Raw genomic sequence first — 10,992 nt, forward strand, 5'->3', positions numbered from 1 at the left:
GCTGGAGGGAGGGAAGGATGGAGGGAGGGAGTTTTTTTGTTTTAAAATAAATAAATAATATTTTAATAAATCAGTTGATTGACTTAATCAGCTTTTAGCAAAGGCATTTCCTAAGACGGTCTAATAACAGAAAGTCTTTCTTTGCTTTTGCCAATGGTGGCAGGGTCAGTAGAGTCTTGGATGTTTTGAGGAGGTGATGAGTCAGATTCTCTTTTAACAGATGACCAAAATGAAGAGCTTATCCACCCAAATGATGGGGTACAGGGTGATACTGATGGGATTGTGTGAGGGGGGACGCCTTCCTCACACCCTGCGCCTCTCCCCTAGGTGGACAAAGAATGACCCCCGTGTGGGTGCTGGAAGAGAGGGCTCCAGGAAGGCAGAGCCGGGCGAGTTCTTGTGACAAGAATTCACTAAACCGAGTTATCTATGGCAAAGAATAGGAAAGTTTTTTTCTGAAAGTCACTAAGAAAGCCCCTAAGACAATCAGGAGATTTTGTAAAGAGGTTTGCCTCGGGTCGGGTAGGTACAGAGGGAAAGTTCAAGGTAGCTTTCTCTTTGAGAAAGTTTCTTCAGGTTTCCCATTTCAATAGCCCCAAAGGAAGTTGGGTTTATGGTCCGGTGATGTGGATCATCTCAAACAAATCTGTAGGCTTGGACTTCCTCCAAATCGAGATTTGATCACACTGTTAAAAGTGGGCTAAATTACAAGAGAAGTTAGCAGATGACCCCCGATACATAGCTATAGTTAGCCTTAGCGAGGAGAATTCTGGGAGAATTGAGAAAATAGCTACTGGGTCCGGGTCATCTCCTGAGCAAGGTTCTACAACATGAGATCTTTTATAGGGAAAATTTAACCTGGGAAGGTGGGGGGGGAGTTGGCATCCTAACTTGCCTTTCTGGGATAAGTAAACTCTGAGGTTCAGAAGATCTCGTCAAAGCCAGGAACAAAAGGATCGCTTCAGATTGAGATAATCCCTATCAGTGCTCCTCCCTGATTGCCCCGGGGCACAGCCAGGCTTTCAGCTGGTTTACAATGATTTCTCTGCGGAAGCTCACCCGCATACCTGGATCTCCTCGATTCTCCCCACAAACAAACCGGACCCAAAAGCTTTGGGGGCGAGGGATGGAAATCTCTTCTTCTGAAGCCACTTCCTGCTGAGGTTGTCCCTACCTCGAAAGTCCTCCTGACCGGGGCCAGATCCAGTAGGTGGTGAGTCCTTGCCTTGAGCCAGGGGTGAGCAAAGTTTTGGAGACGCATCCTGGAGTCTGAAGGAAACATCCGGCAAACCTTGGCCAGAAAGGAGCGGGAGAAAGGGGACCCAAAGTGGGGGGGTCTTGGAGCCAAGACCCCCAAGGAGAGGATGCTTTGGGAGCTGAGGTTATATTTAATTTAACTTAAAAGCAAACTTCAGAGAGGGGGAAATTCTACTGGGCCGAAAGAGCCAGACACAAACCTTTCTATGTAATGCAGGAGAAACTGAGCAAGAGAGAGATTAGAGAGTATTTAATAATTTATTAAGTGGACAGATTTACTGGGACCGATGGATCCATGGTTTGGTCTCAGGGCTGAATGAGACCGTCCCCTCAAAGAATCCAGCCGGGAATATCAGATACAAGAATCTTTTATAGGGTAACAAGAACAATGACATAATGGGGGAGGCACCTGGATGGGGATAAGCTAATGGGGGAGGCACCGAGGATGACACAATGGGAGGTACCGGAGAGGCTCCTGATATTCTAATGTCTAAAATGGATGAAGACCTTTGTCCCATCAAACATTAGGAGGGAATGATTACAGCCTAAGGTCTAAGATATAAGACTTTTATCCTAACCTTAAGAGGGAATGGTTATAACCTGAGGCAGAGTAACCGAATAGGACAATTAGGGAAACTGGGTCAGGGCATTAAAAGGGAACGGTGGCACAACATTAACTGGGGTCTTGGACCACTTCGTGGCTATGGAGCTTGATTTCCAAGCAAGGGAATAATCCCCCTGTCAAGAAGTAGGGTATGGGGAGGGGGGGAAGCGGGGGGAGGGGAGAGAGAGGGGGAGGGGGGAGAAAAGCTTTCAAGAGACAACATTAAGGAGAGGGATTCTTGCCAAAAAAAAAAAAAAATGCATTTGGGCAGAGATACTGACTACCCTGGGGATGTGGGCCATAAACCCAACAATCCTGGGCCCCCCTCGCGCTACTGACATTTTGACAATGGAATTATTCACCCACTTGTGGGGACCAAATGAACAGCCAGTGCTGGACCGCTGCCCCTTGCAGGAGCCAGGCAGAGCAAAGCCAGGTGGAATCGATTTTACTAAATCCCTTCCTGGACTTTCTCGGTCCTGCAAGGAGAGGCTCTACCCAACTGGCCAAGGTGTCGACAAAAGCCAGAAGCCATTGGAAAGCCCCGCGTGAGGGCGTATGGGTAAAATCTACGTGCAGGATGATTTCCGAAAGGCCCGGAGATGGCACGTGGCGCGCCCGCCTTTCTGTCGTCCGCCGGCTTTTTCTTTCCTTTCTGATCTGATTTTTCTTGTGCAGCAAAATAAAGGTGGAAATAGCTACAGAAGAACTGCCCGTGTTAAACATACGTTGGATTACTTGATGTCTAAGGGCGGGAGAAAGACTCTGGGACTCAAGGTCTGGCAGGAGTGAATGTTGAAAGTTATCGACGCTTATGTTTGGAAAATAAAAAGCTAAAAAAGGACAAAGAAAAAACTGTGCCCTGGCCCGGATCCGGTGCCTTCTCCCAACAGGCTTTAAAGGAGAGGGGCTTGAACGGCATCGCCAGGATTCGCTTGAGCTGGGCCAAGCTGCCTCGGGAATTTTCCTGGTCCGGAACCAGCGAAAATAGGGACGGGAGAGCATTTTTTCCTCAGTGAGTGGCTTGGGGCGGGTCCAGGAGAAGTTTCCACTGGCTCGCTTGTGGGGCTGGCAGCCGGCTGAGGGTCTGGGAGACCACCCAGGGGAGGGAGGGCACGTGGCCCCTCCAGCCAGGGCCCATCCCTGGGGCTCGAGGAAGAGTCCGGGGCGCGGGGGAGTCGTGCCGAGGGGCCTGCGCTGCTGCAGCCTGCCAGCCTGTTTCCTGAAGCGAGCCCCTCTCTTGAAGTCCTTTCCGCGACGGCTGGACAGCTTGCCACGGCCGGAGGAGTTCCCCTCACGCCGAACGGGGACGTGTAAGTGTCAGGAAGGCCCTCTCGTTCCCAGGAGCCTGTGGGCAGGAAGGTTTCTTTGGAGTGGGGATAGCCGGCCCGGCCTTTCGAAAGCTCTGCTCAGGGCAACAACTTGGGCCTGCACGGCCCCGGGGGATGGTTTAGCTGCTAAGGTGCTATTAAGGCCGACCACAAAGCTTTCCTTTCCCCATCTGGCTTTTTAACTGGGCCAATACGAGTATTGCCGGGAGACTGGCACGGAACCAAAAGCGCCTCCGTCAGACACGTTTCAGTCTCTGGCTTCGGCTGCACAGACGGGGAAACTGAGGCAAACGGGGTTCCCACAGCCAGGAAGCATCTGAGGCCGGACTTGGGCTCCGGAAGCTGTCTTCCTGTCTCTAGTGCCGCGGCTCCATCCCCTGAGCCCCCTCCCCAAACAATAGGGCCGTATTTCTTTTAAAATGCGTAACTATAAGCTTATATGTGAAGCATATGTGAATAACAAGAATATCCCACGCACAGAGCGCTGAGTCGGAAGTCGGGGAAACCCGAGTTCAAATCCGTCCTCTGACACTGACTAGCTGGGTGACTCCAGGCAAGTCACTTCACCCTGCTTGCCTCGGTTTCCCCACCTGTAAAACAGGGCTAATATTAGCACTTACGTTATACCGGGACAATCAAATTAGCTGATAATTATAAGTCACTTGGCACATCGCCTGGCACGCAGTAGGTGCTTAATAAATGTCCGCTATTACTATGACCTCAGAGACATATAAGCCAATGAACAATAACAGTAAAATAATAACAACAGCCCAGTCAAGCAGGCGGGAAACCGCTAGCATCATGTGCAGGGCACATCTGGCACGGGCAGCCTCCTTGCCGCACCTGTAGCTTTGCTTTGTTGGTTTCAGTCTCGTCCAACTCTCCTGAGCCCCTCTGGGGTTTCCCGGGCAGAGGGACGGGGTGGTTTGCATTTCCCTCCATTTTACAGATGAGGAAACTGAGGCCTGGAGTGACTCAGGAAGTGGGGCTGGCCTTGAACTCTGGAAGAGAGTGCTCCCGACTCCAGGGCACCCGCCTCCCCGCCCCCACCACGGCCCGGACACGTCCGACTCCTTTTCCGGGCCGGCCCGTTCTTCGCCACTGCGGGGACCGGACAAGGGAAGAACTTACGGGACGTGTGAGTCCTTTTTCTGTGTTTCATTGTTCCTGTGTCTCCCCCACGACCTGTATAACATGGGCAGGCTCCTATGTCCTCCAGCCTTGGCCAGCTGGAAGCGTATTTCCTTAACCTGAGCTGATGACATTTATCGGTATTTGACACTGTCTGCTGGATTAAGCCTGAAGGCCTGACTTTGTTTCCTAGAAATCAGGAGGTTTCCGGGAAACAGAAACCTTCCACTGCCATCTCCCCGAATAGCCACAAGCAGTGAGCCGCCTCCCCCTCCCCTTCTCAGTGCTCTCTCACTGGGGATGTGATCTCTTGTGTAAGAGCTGGGTATCTTTCCTACTTCTTTAGGCCTCCTCCCCCGAGCTCTCTCTTTCTTATCTCGCGATGGGACGGCTCATCCTCCGGAGGTTTTCAATAAACAACTTTTCTGCTTCTACTGAGGGATCTCTGAGTAGTCATTTTGGGTAGGGGTCTTCCCCAGCCCTCACACCACCGACTGACCTCCCCCTCCCCCTCCATCTGAGTTGACTGCAGGTGGTCTGCGCCGGCCGCTGGGCAGGCTCTCCCCGGTTTGTCGTTGGTGGGGTGCGGCCGGACACCTTAGACAAGGAAGGGCCGCCATCAGCCCTGCCTCGGAGGGCGCAGCCTCCTTCCTGGAGACTCTTCCAGCGCCCACATGGGGGTCACTCTTTGTCCACCTAGGGGAGAGGCGCCGGGTGTGAGGAAGGCGCCCCCCTTGCCCCCCCCGCACAAGCCTTGGCAGGAGCCAAGATGGTGGGAGGCCAGAAAGGGACCGCGCCGAGCTCCGAGTCCCCGGGCAGGGCGGGAGCCCCCGTGAGCCTTGGGGCGGGAGCCCCCTGTCCGGGCCTTGGGGCGGGAGCCCCCATCAGGGCCTTGGGGTGGGAGCCCCTGTGAGCCTTGGGGCTGGAGCCCCCGTGAGCCTTGGGGCGGGAGCCCCCATGAGCCCTGGGGCGGGAGCCCCCGTGAGCCTTGGGGCGGGAGCCCCCATCAGGGCCTTGGGGAGGGAGCCCCCGTCAGGGCCTTGGGGCCGGAGCCCCCTGTCCGGGCCTTGGGGCGGGAGCCCCTGTGAGCCTTGGGGCTGGAGCCCCCGTGAGCCTTGGGGCGGGAGCCCCCGTGAGCCTTGGGGCGGGAGCCCCCATCAGGGCCTTGGGGAGGGAGCCGCCATCCAGGCCTTGGGGCGGGAGCCCCCATCAGGGCCTTGGGGTGGGAGCCCCTGTGAGCCTTGGGGCTGGAGCCCCCGTGAGCCTTGGGGCGGGAGCCCCCGTGAGCCTTGGGGCGGGAGCCCCCATCAGGGCCTTGGGGAGGGAGCCGCCATCCAGGCCTTGGGGCGGGAGCCCCCATCAGGGCCTTGGGGTGGGAGCCCCTGTGAGCCTTGGGGCTGGAGCCCCCGTGAGCCCTGGGGCAGGAGCCCCCGTGAGCCTTGGGGCGGGAGCCCCCATCAGGGCCTTGGGGAGGGAGCCCCCGTCAGGGCCTTGGGGCCGGAGCCCCCTGTCCGGGCCTTGGGGCGGGAGCCCCCGTGAGCCTTGGGGCGGGAGCCCCCATCAGGGCCTTGGGGAGGGAGCCCCCGTCAGGGCCTTGGGGCCGGAGCCCCCTGTCAGGGCCTTGGGGTGGGAGCCCCTGTGAGCCTTGGGGCCGGAGCCCCCGTGAGCCTTGGGGCGGGAGCCCCCATCAGGGCCTTGGGGAGGGAGCCGCCATCCAGGCCTTGGGGCGGGAGCCCCCATCAGGGCCTTGGGGTGGGAGCCCCTGTGAGCCTTGGGGCTGGAGCCCCCGTGAGCCCTGGGGCGGGAGCCCCCGTGAGCCTTGGGGCGGGAGCCCCCATCAGGGCCTTGGGGAGGGAGCCCCCGTCAGGGCCTTGGGGCCGGAGCCCCCTGTCCGGGCCTTGGGGCGGGAGCCCCCGTGAGCCTTGGGGCGGGAGCCCCCATCAGGGCCTTGGGGAGGGAGCCCCCGTCAGGGCCTTGGGGCCGGAGCCCCCTGTCAGGGCCTTGGGGTGGGAGCCCCTGTGAGCCTTGGGGCTGGAGCCCCCGTGAGCCTTGGGGCGGGAGCCCCCATGAGCCCTGGGGCGGGAGCCCCCGTCAGGGCCTTGGGGAGGGAGCCGCCATCCAGGCCTTGGGGCGCCCGCCGAGGCCGCCCGGAGCTGCTCCCGTTTCTTTTCTGGAGACGACCGATGACTCCCGGGAGGTGTCTTGACTTGTGTGAGTTGGATTTAAGTGAGGCTGACTGGTTCATTTGGCTTCCCTCTGCCCGAGTCAGCAAACTCTGGGGGCGGCTCAGACAAAGCGCCTGGCAGGGCCCAGCCTGCAGCGGACGACCTGGGCCCCTCCGAGCTCCCTCCCTTCAAAGCGCCTCCGCGGGCGGTGGAACAAGTGGTTCTCACCCCCCTCCTGCGGGCCCGGGGTAGAGGCCCCCGCCCCCCGAGAGGCTCGAGGCCTGCCCGTTCCGGGCCCTGGTGCGGCCCGGCTGCCCGGGCGGCTTAGCGGGGTGTGGCTGCCAGGCCCGAGCTTCCGGAAGGCACAGGTGAGGGTGGGCACCGGAGGGGGACGAAGGGCCCTCCCCCGAGCTGCTCGTCCTCCCTGCCTCCTCCCAGAGCTTCCTCCTGAAGCAGCCTCTGGGCGGAAAGCCCCCGCTCCCCGGCCCACACTTCCTGGTTTGCAGTTGCTGACGGTCGGGGGGGGGGGGGGGGGGGGCCCAAGCCTCGAGGCCAGTTTTACTGCTTCCTTCCAGGCCAGACCCTCAGGGGTCCGTGGGCGCCCAGAGGCCGGGGCCGCGTTTGCAGCCCCGAGCTCCCGGTCTCTGCAGGACGGTTCCTCTCCCGCCGAGGGGCCTTTCCCGTGCCCACAGTCACTGTGGGAAGCTCTCCCGGGAGGGGCTCCGGGTCACCGCTGTCCTCGGCCCAGCTGCAACCTCCGCCGGTGTCTCCGCGGTCGGGACCTTCTGCCCCTGGAGCTGAAGGCGTGGGGGCCCCTTCCCTGCTTTTGGTGCTTTCCACCCGAGCTCACAGTGGGCAGTATATAGTCATAGGCCCACTTTGGGGCCGGGGGGTGGGCCGGGGGATGGGGCGGGGGGTGGGCTGCCCTCGGCACGTGTGAATTCTCGCCCAGGTGAGCGCTCCCACTCCTGGTCCTTTGTCGGCCGTCTCCCCACGACTGGGGGAGCAAGATCGCTCCTGCCACGCGCGTTGGGCATCTTGTCCCTAAGCCTGGGAACCTCCGGCTCCTTGGGGGTCCCCGGTCGCCCTCACCCTCCTCCTGGTATCCCAGCAGATGTGGGTCATGTGACCTTCTGGACAAGACCCCTGTCTCCCCCGCTCTGAGTTTGCAGGGTGGCCGGTGCTGCTTTGGCTTTGCCCTCATCTGCAGTCGTGCCCGCTCTGCGCCAGGCCAGAGACCCCCAGGCTGCCTCCCAGATGGCCCCGGTACCTTGAGCTGGGGGTGGGGCCACGTGGGCGCTCTTGTTCAGCTCTGGCTGGTCCTCCCACGTTCCTCCCACCGAGTGCTGATGCTGGGGCCGGGGCGGCAGCATCTGGGGGAGACCAGGGTCCGGTGCCGTCCCACGGGCGCCCCTCAGTGACCCCGACATCAGCATCCCCCGCATGGACCATGCTGGGGGGCTCAGTGGGCTCCTCTCTCGGGGGTCTGTCCTCACCACCCTGAGCCTCAGTTTCCCCTGGTCCTGCCGGGGGGCTCTGGGCTGCGTGTCCATCAGGGCGCACATGACACTGAGGAGCTTCCTCTGTGACCACCAGGCCATCGGACCCCCTTTTCTGACTCAGGTGGACTCTGCTCCTGGGGCCACAAGCCCCCGCCTGGCCCTGACCTTCCGGTGCGGGCTCTGGGAGCAGGGCTCTCCCGGGGGGATGCCTTGGGGTCTGGCACAGGGCTGGTGGGCTGCACGATGGCGCCTCCTGTGGGGCCCCTCGGGGACATTCTCCAGCAGTTGCCTTCGTCATCTCCGTCTCCAGCAAGAGGACGGGCAGCAGGGAGGGCCCCAGTCTCGGGTATATCTGCCGGCCTCGAGCCCACAGGCTTTGGGCACTCTCAGTCCTCTCTCATTTCTGGACAGTGCCCTAAAGCTGCCATCGTTCTTTTTAAAATAAAATGCTCGTTACGCTTTTATTTGCACACAGCCTCAGTCTCACCCTGTATCCATCCCTGGCTCCTGAAGGGCATCCCGTGTGATAACAATTTTTTAAAATGAAGAAAAAAAGGAAAAGAATCAACAAAAACAATCACACCATAAAAAGAAAGCAAGGAGAGGAAAAAGGAAGAAAAAGGAAAAAGAAAGGAAAGGAGGGAGGGAGGGAGGGAATCCCAGATCTCTTTCCTGGGTTACACCTTATTTTTCTGGCTCCGATGACTCCCCTTGGTCTCCCTTCCCGGAAGTTTTCCCGTTTCTCTGCCGCGTTCACATCTGGCGGTTTGTTCCGTCCTCCCCTAACTGACGATTCTCAGGGGGTTGGAAGGCTCGCCCCGGAGACAAGAACAACCTCGATAAGTATTGAGGCGGCTCACAAGTGAGCCGGTCGCGGCCACCAGGCCCGGGCCATCTCCTGCAGGTTCCGTCCCAAGCACGCGCAGGGTCCGAGCCCGCGGCTCTCCAGCCTTTTCACAGAATGACCTCTCTGGTCCACGTCACGCAGAGCGGGCGCTCCGGGCTGCCTCGGACGCTTTAGCAGCAGGAATAACATTCTTGTGCGGCCGGGAGGGACGGACAAGGGACGGGTGGTCAGGAAGCCCTGCGGACACACCCATGGCGGCCAGCCGCCCCACGGACCTGGAGAGGGCCTGGCCCGCGGGCGAGAACATTCCCCGATCACAGGGTAGGAGTTTTCAAGGTGCCCCTTGCGGACTAGGAAACATCCCGAAAACAAGTCCCGGGAAGCAGCGCAAAGGCTGCAGAACCTTCCCCCCGGAACCCCATCAGCCATCACAGTCCCCAAGGCCTGTCCCCCAAATTCTGGAGAGCACTTGTATAGCCCTGGGGAGAAGCCCAACGGGCTCCCCCTTCCTCCCTTCCCACTCGGGATTTGACCTTGGCCTTTACCGTGGCTGGAAGGAGTCTCTTCAGGAGAACTTCAGGTTTACAAACCCGATCCTCCCTCTGAGCTTAAGGAAATTAAAGCCCTACTCGAGGGCTGGGCATCTAAGGCCACCGCCAGGGCAAAGGTCAGTCCACAAGACTCCAATAGCGCCTGCAAAGCGCTCCCTGCGGCCATCTGCCTCTCCATTCTGCTTTGTTCCTTATTTTTATTTCTTTCCTATCCAGGCCGGCGTCTCCCAATTATTCTTCTCGGGCCAGACAGAAATCTCGCTTTCAGGATTTCTAGAAGGAAAAGGAGCGGCCTGAGGCGGGCTCTCGGCCCTGAGGCTTCCCAGTGACCATCTGGTCTCTCCAGGTTCCTCATCCATGAGATGAGGGGGTTGGCCTGGATGATTGCTCAGACCTCGTCCAACCCCAAGTAAATGAACCTGAGAGTTCAAAGAGCCAGAAGATACCGCGGCAAACGAGGGGAAGGGGATGTTATTTGTGGAAGGGAGGGCGGATGCAGAAAAAACGGGGGGAGAATTTCTGAGCTGACACGGAACGGAGCAAGCAGGGTCAGAGAAGCAGAGAAGAAGGGGAAACATGGAGCCGCAGGAGCAGAGGGACCGGAGGCCTGGGGTGGGTCCCGGAGAAGCGGCGCCCACCGCGCAGGCGGAGCCCCCAGGGCGGACAGAGGGGTCCCCCATCTCCAGCCAGGGTCTGTATTGGGCGCTTTTCCTCCGCCCCCAAGGAAGGGTCCATCTGAGGGGTGGGAGGGAGACGCTCCGGAGCCAATAAAGCCTGTTTATTTTTAACCATTCAGAACAGAGAGCGCAAGTCCCTGGTTGGATCCAGGTGCGCCCAAGGGGGAGCGATGCTCTGTCTGGGACGGGAGCTCGAGCAGGACGGTCCAGGCCCTTTTCTTGGCCATTTCCTCTGGCGTGGCGGCCAGACGCAGCATTTGCCATCCCAAGGGAGGCCCTTAGAGGAAGCGGAGCCGCAGCCTTGGGGTCTCTCCCAGGGAAGTCGGGGATCCTGGAAGCCCAGAACCCTCCTTCCCCGCTTTGGCCCTCGCTGCCAGGCTGGAGGCCCCCGCTCACCCCCAGTTTGCAAATAATCTTCTTAATAACCCATAACATCACAAGGAGATTGGACTGAGAGAGGGAGTTCTCACAAGATCCCAAGTTCCAAGGATCCCGAAATTCCCCCCGTCCCTCGGGGAGGTCCCATGGGAAGACTCCTTGTTCTGGCTCGCTGAGAAGGGGCTCTGGATGGTCCGGACCTCGGGGACCAAGAGGAAGCGGACAGGGAGGGGCAGGGGGACCAGTCCCTGGGGCCAACTCTTCAGCTTTTCTGCCATTTTGAAGTTCATTAAGCCCTTTTCTCATAGAAATCTGGGAGGGAGAGAGAGGAAGGATCGTCCAATCGAGGAGTGGTGGGGCCTGGTCCCCGGGGGCGGCCAGCAGCCTTGGGGGGGGACAACATCCTTGGGGGGGGCAGCAGCCTTGGGGGGGACAACATCCTTGGGGGGGGCAGCAGCCTTGGGGGGGGGGTCCGGAAGGGGCCGCCAGCCTCCATCCTGGGGAAGGAAGAAGGAAGGAAGTCCTCCCCACTGGCAGCGGCCGAGGCGG

General features: G+C 59.6%; 1 protein-coding gene and 1 long non-coding RNA gene across 2 annotated transcripts; both read right to left on the bottom strand.

Moving 5' to 3' along the window:
- Nucleotides 1–423: 423 nt before the first annotated feature.
- On the bottom strand, nt 424–5,374 carry LOC127540415 (uncharacterized). Its single transcript, XR_007948133.1, has 2 exons — nt 3,671–5,374; nt 424–3,209 (listed from the first exon to the last, which is right to left on the bottom strand). It is a non-coding gene; the product is annotated as an uncharacterized LOC127540415 (long non-coding RNA).
- A 4,191-nt stretch (nt 5,375–9,565) lies between these two features.
- On the bottom strand, nt 9,566–10,986 carry LOC127539962 (uncharacterized). The gene is made up of 2 exons (XM_051964436.1): nt 10,902–10,986; nt 9,566–10,847 (listed from the first exon to the last, which is right to left on the bottom strand). The coding sequence occupies exon 2, from the start codon at nt 10,747–10,749 to the stop codon at nt 9,586–9,588; it is 1,164 nt and encodes a 387-aa protein (XP_051820396.1). The 5' UTR covers nt 10,750–10,847; nt 10,902–10,986; the 3' UTR covers nt 9,566–9,585.
- Between the last annotated feature and the right edge of the window lie 6 nt (nt 10,987–10,992).

This window comes from Antechinus flavipes, chromosome 6 (assembly GCF_016432865.1).
Source record: "Antechinus flavipes isolate AdamAnt ecotype Samford, QLD, Australia chromosome 6, AdamAnt_v2, whole genome shotgun sequence".
NCBI lineage: Eukaryota > Metazoa > Chordata > Mammalia > Dasyuromorphia > Dasyuridae > Antechinus > Antechinus flavipes.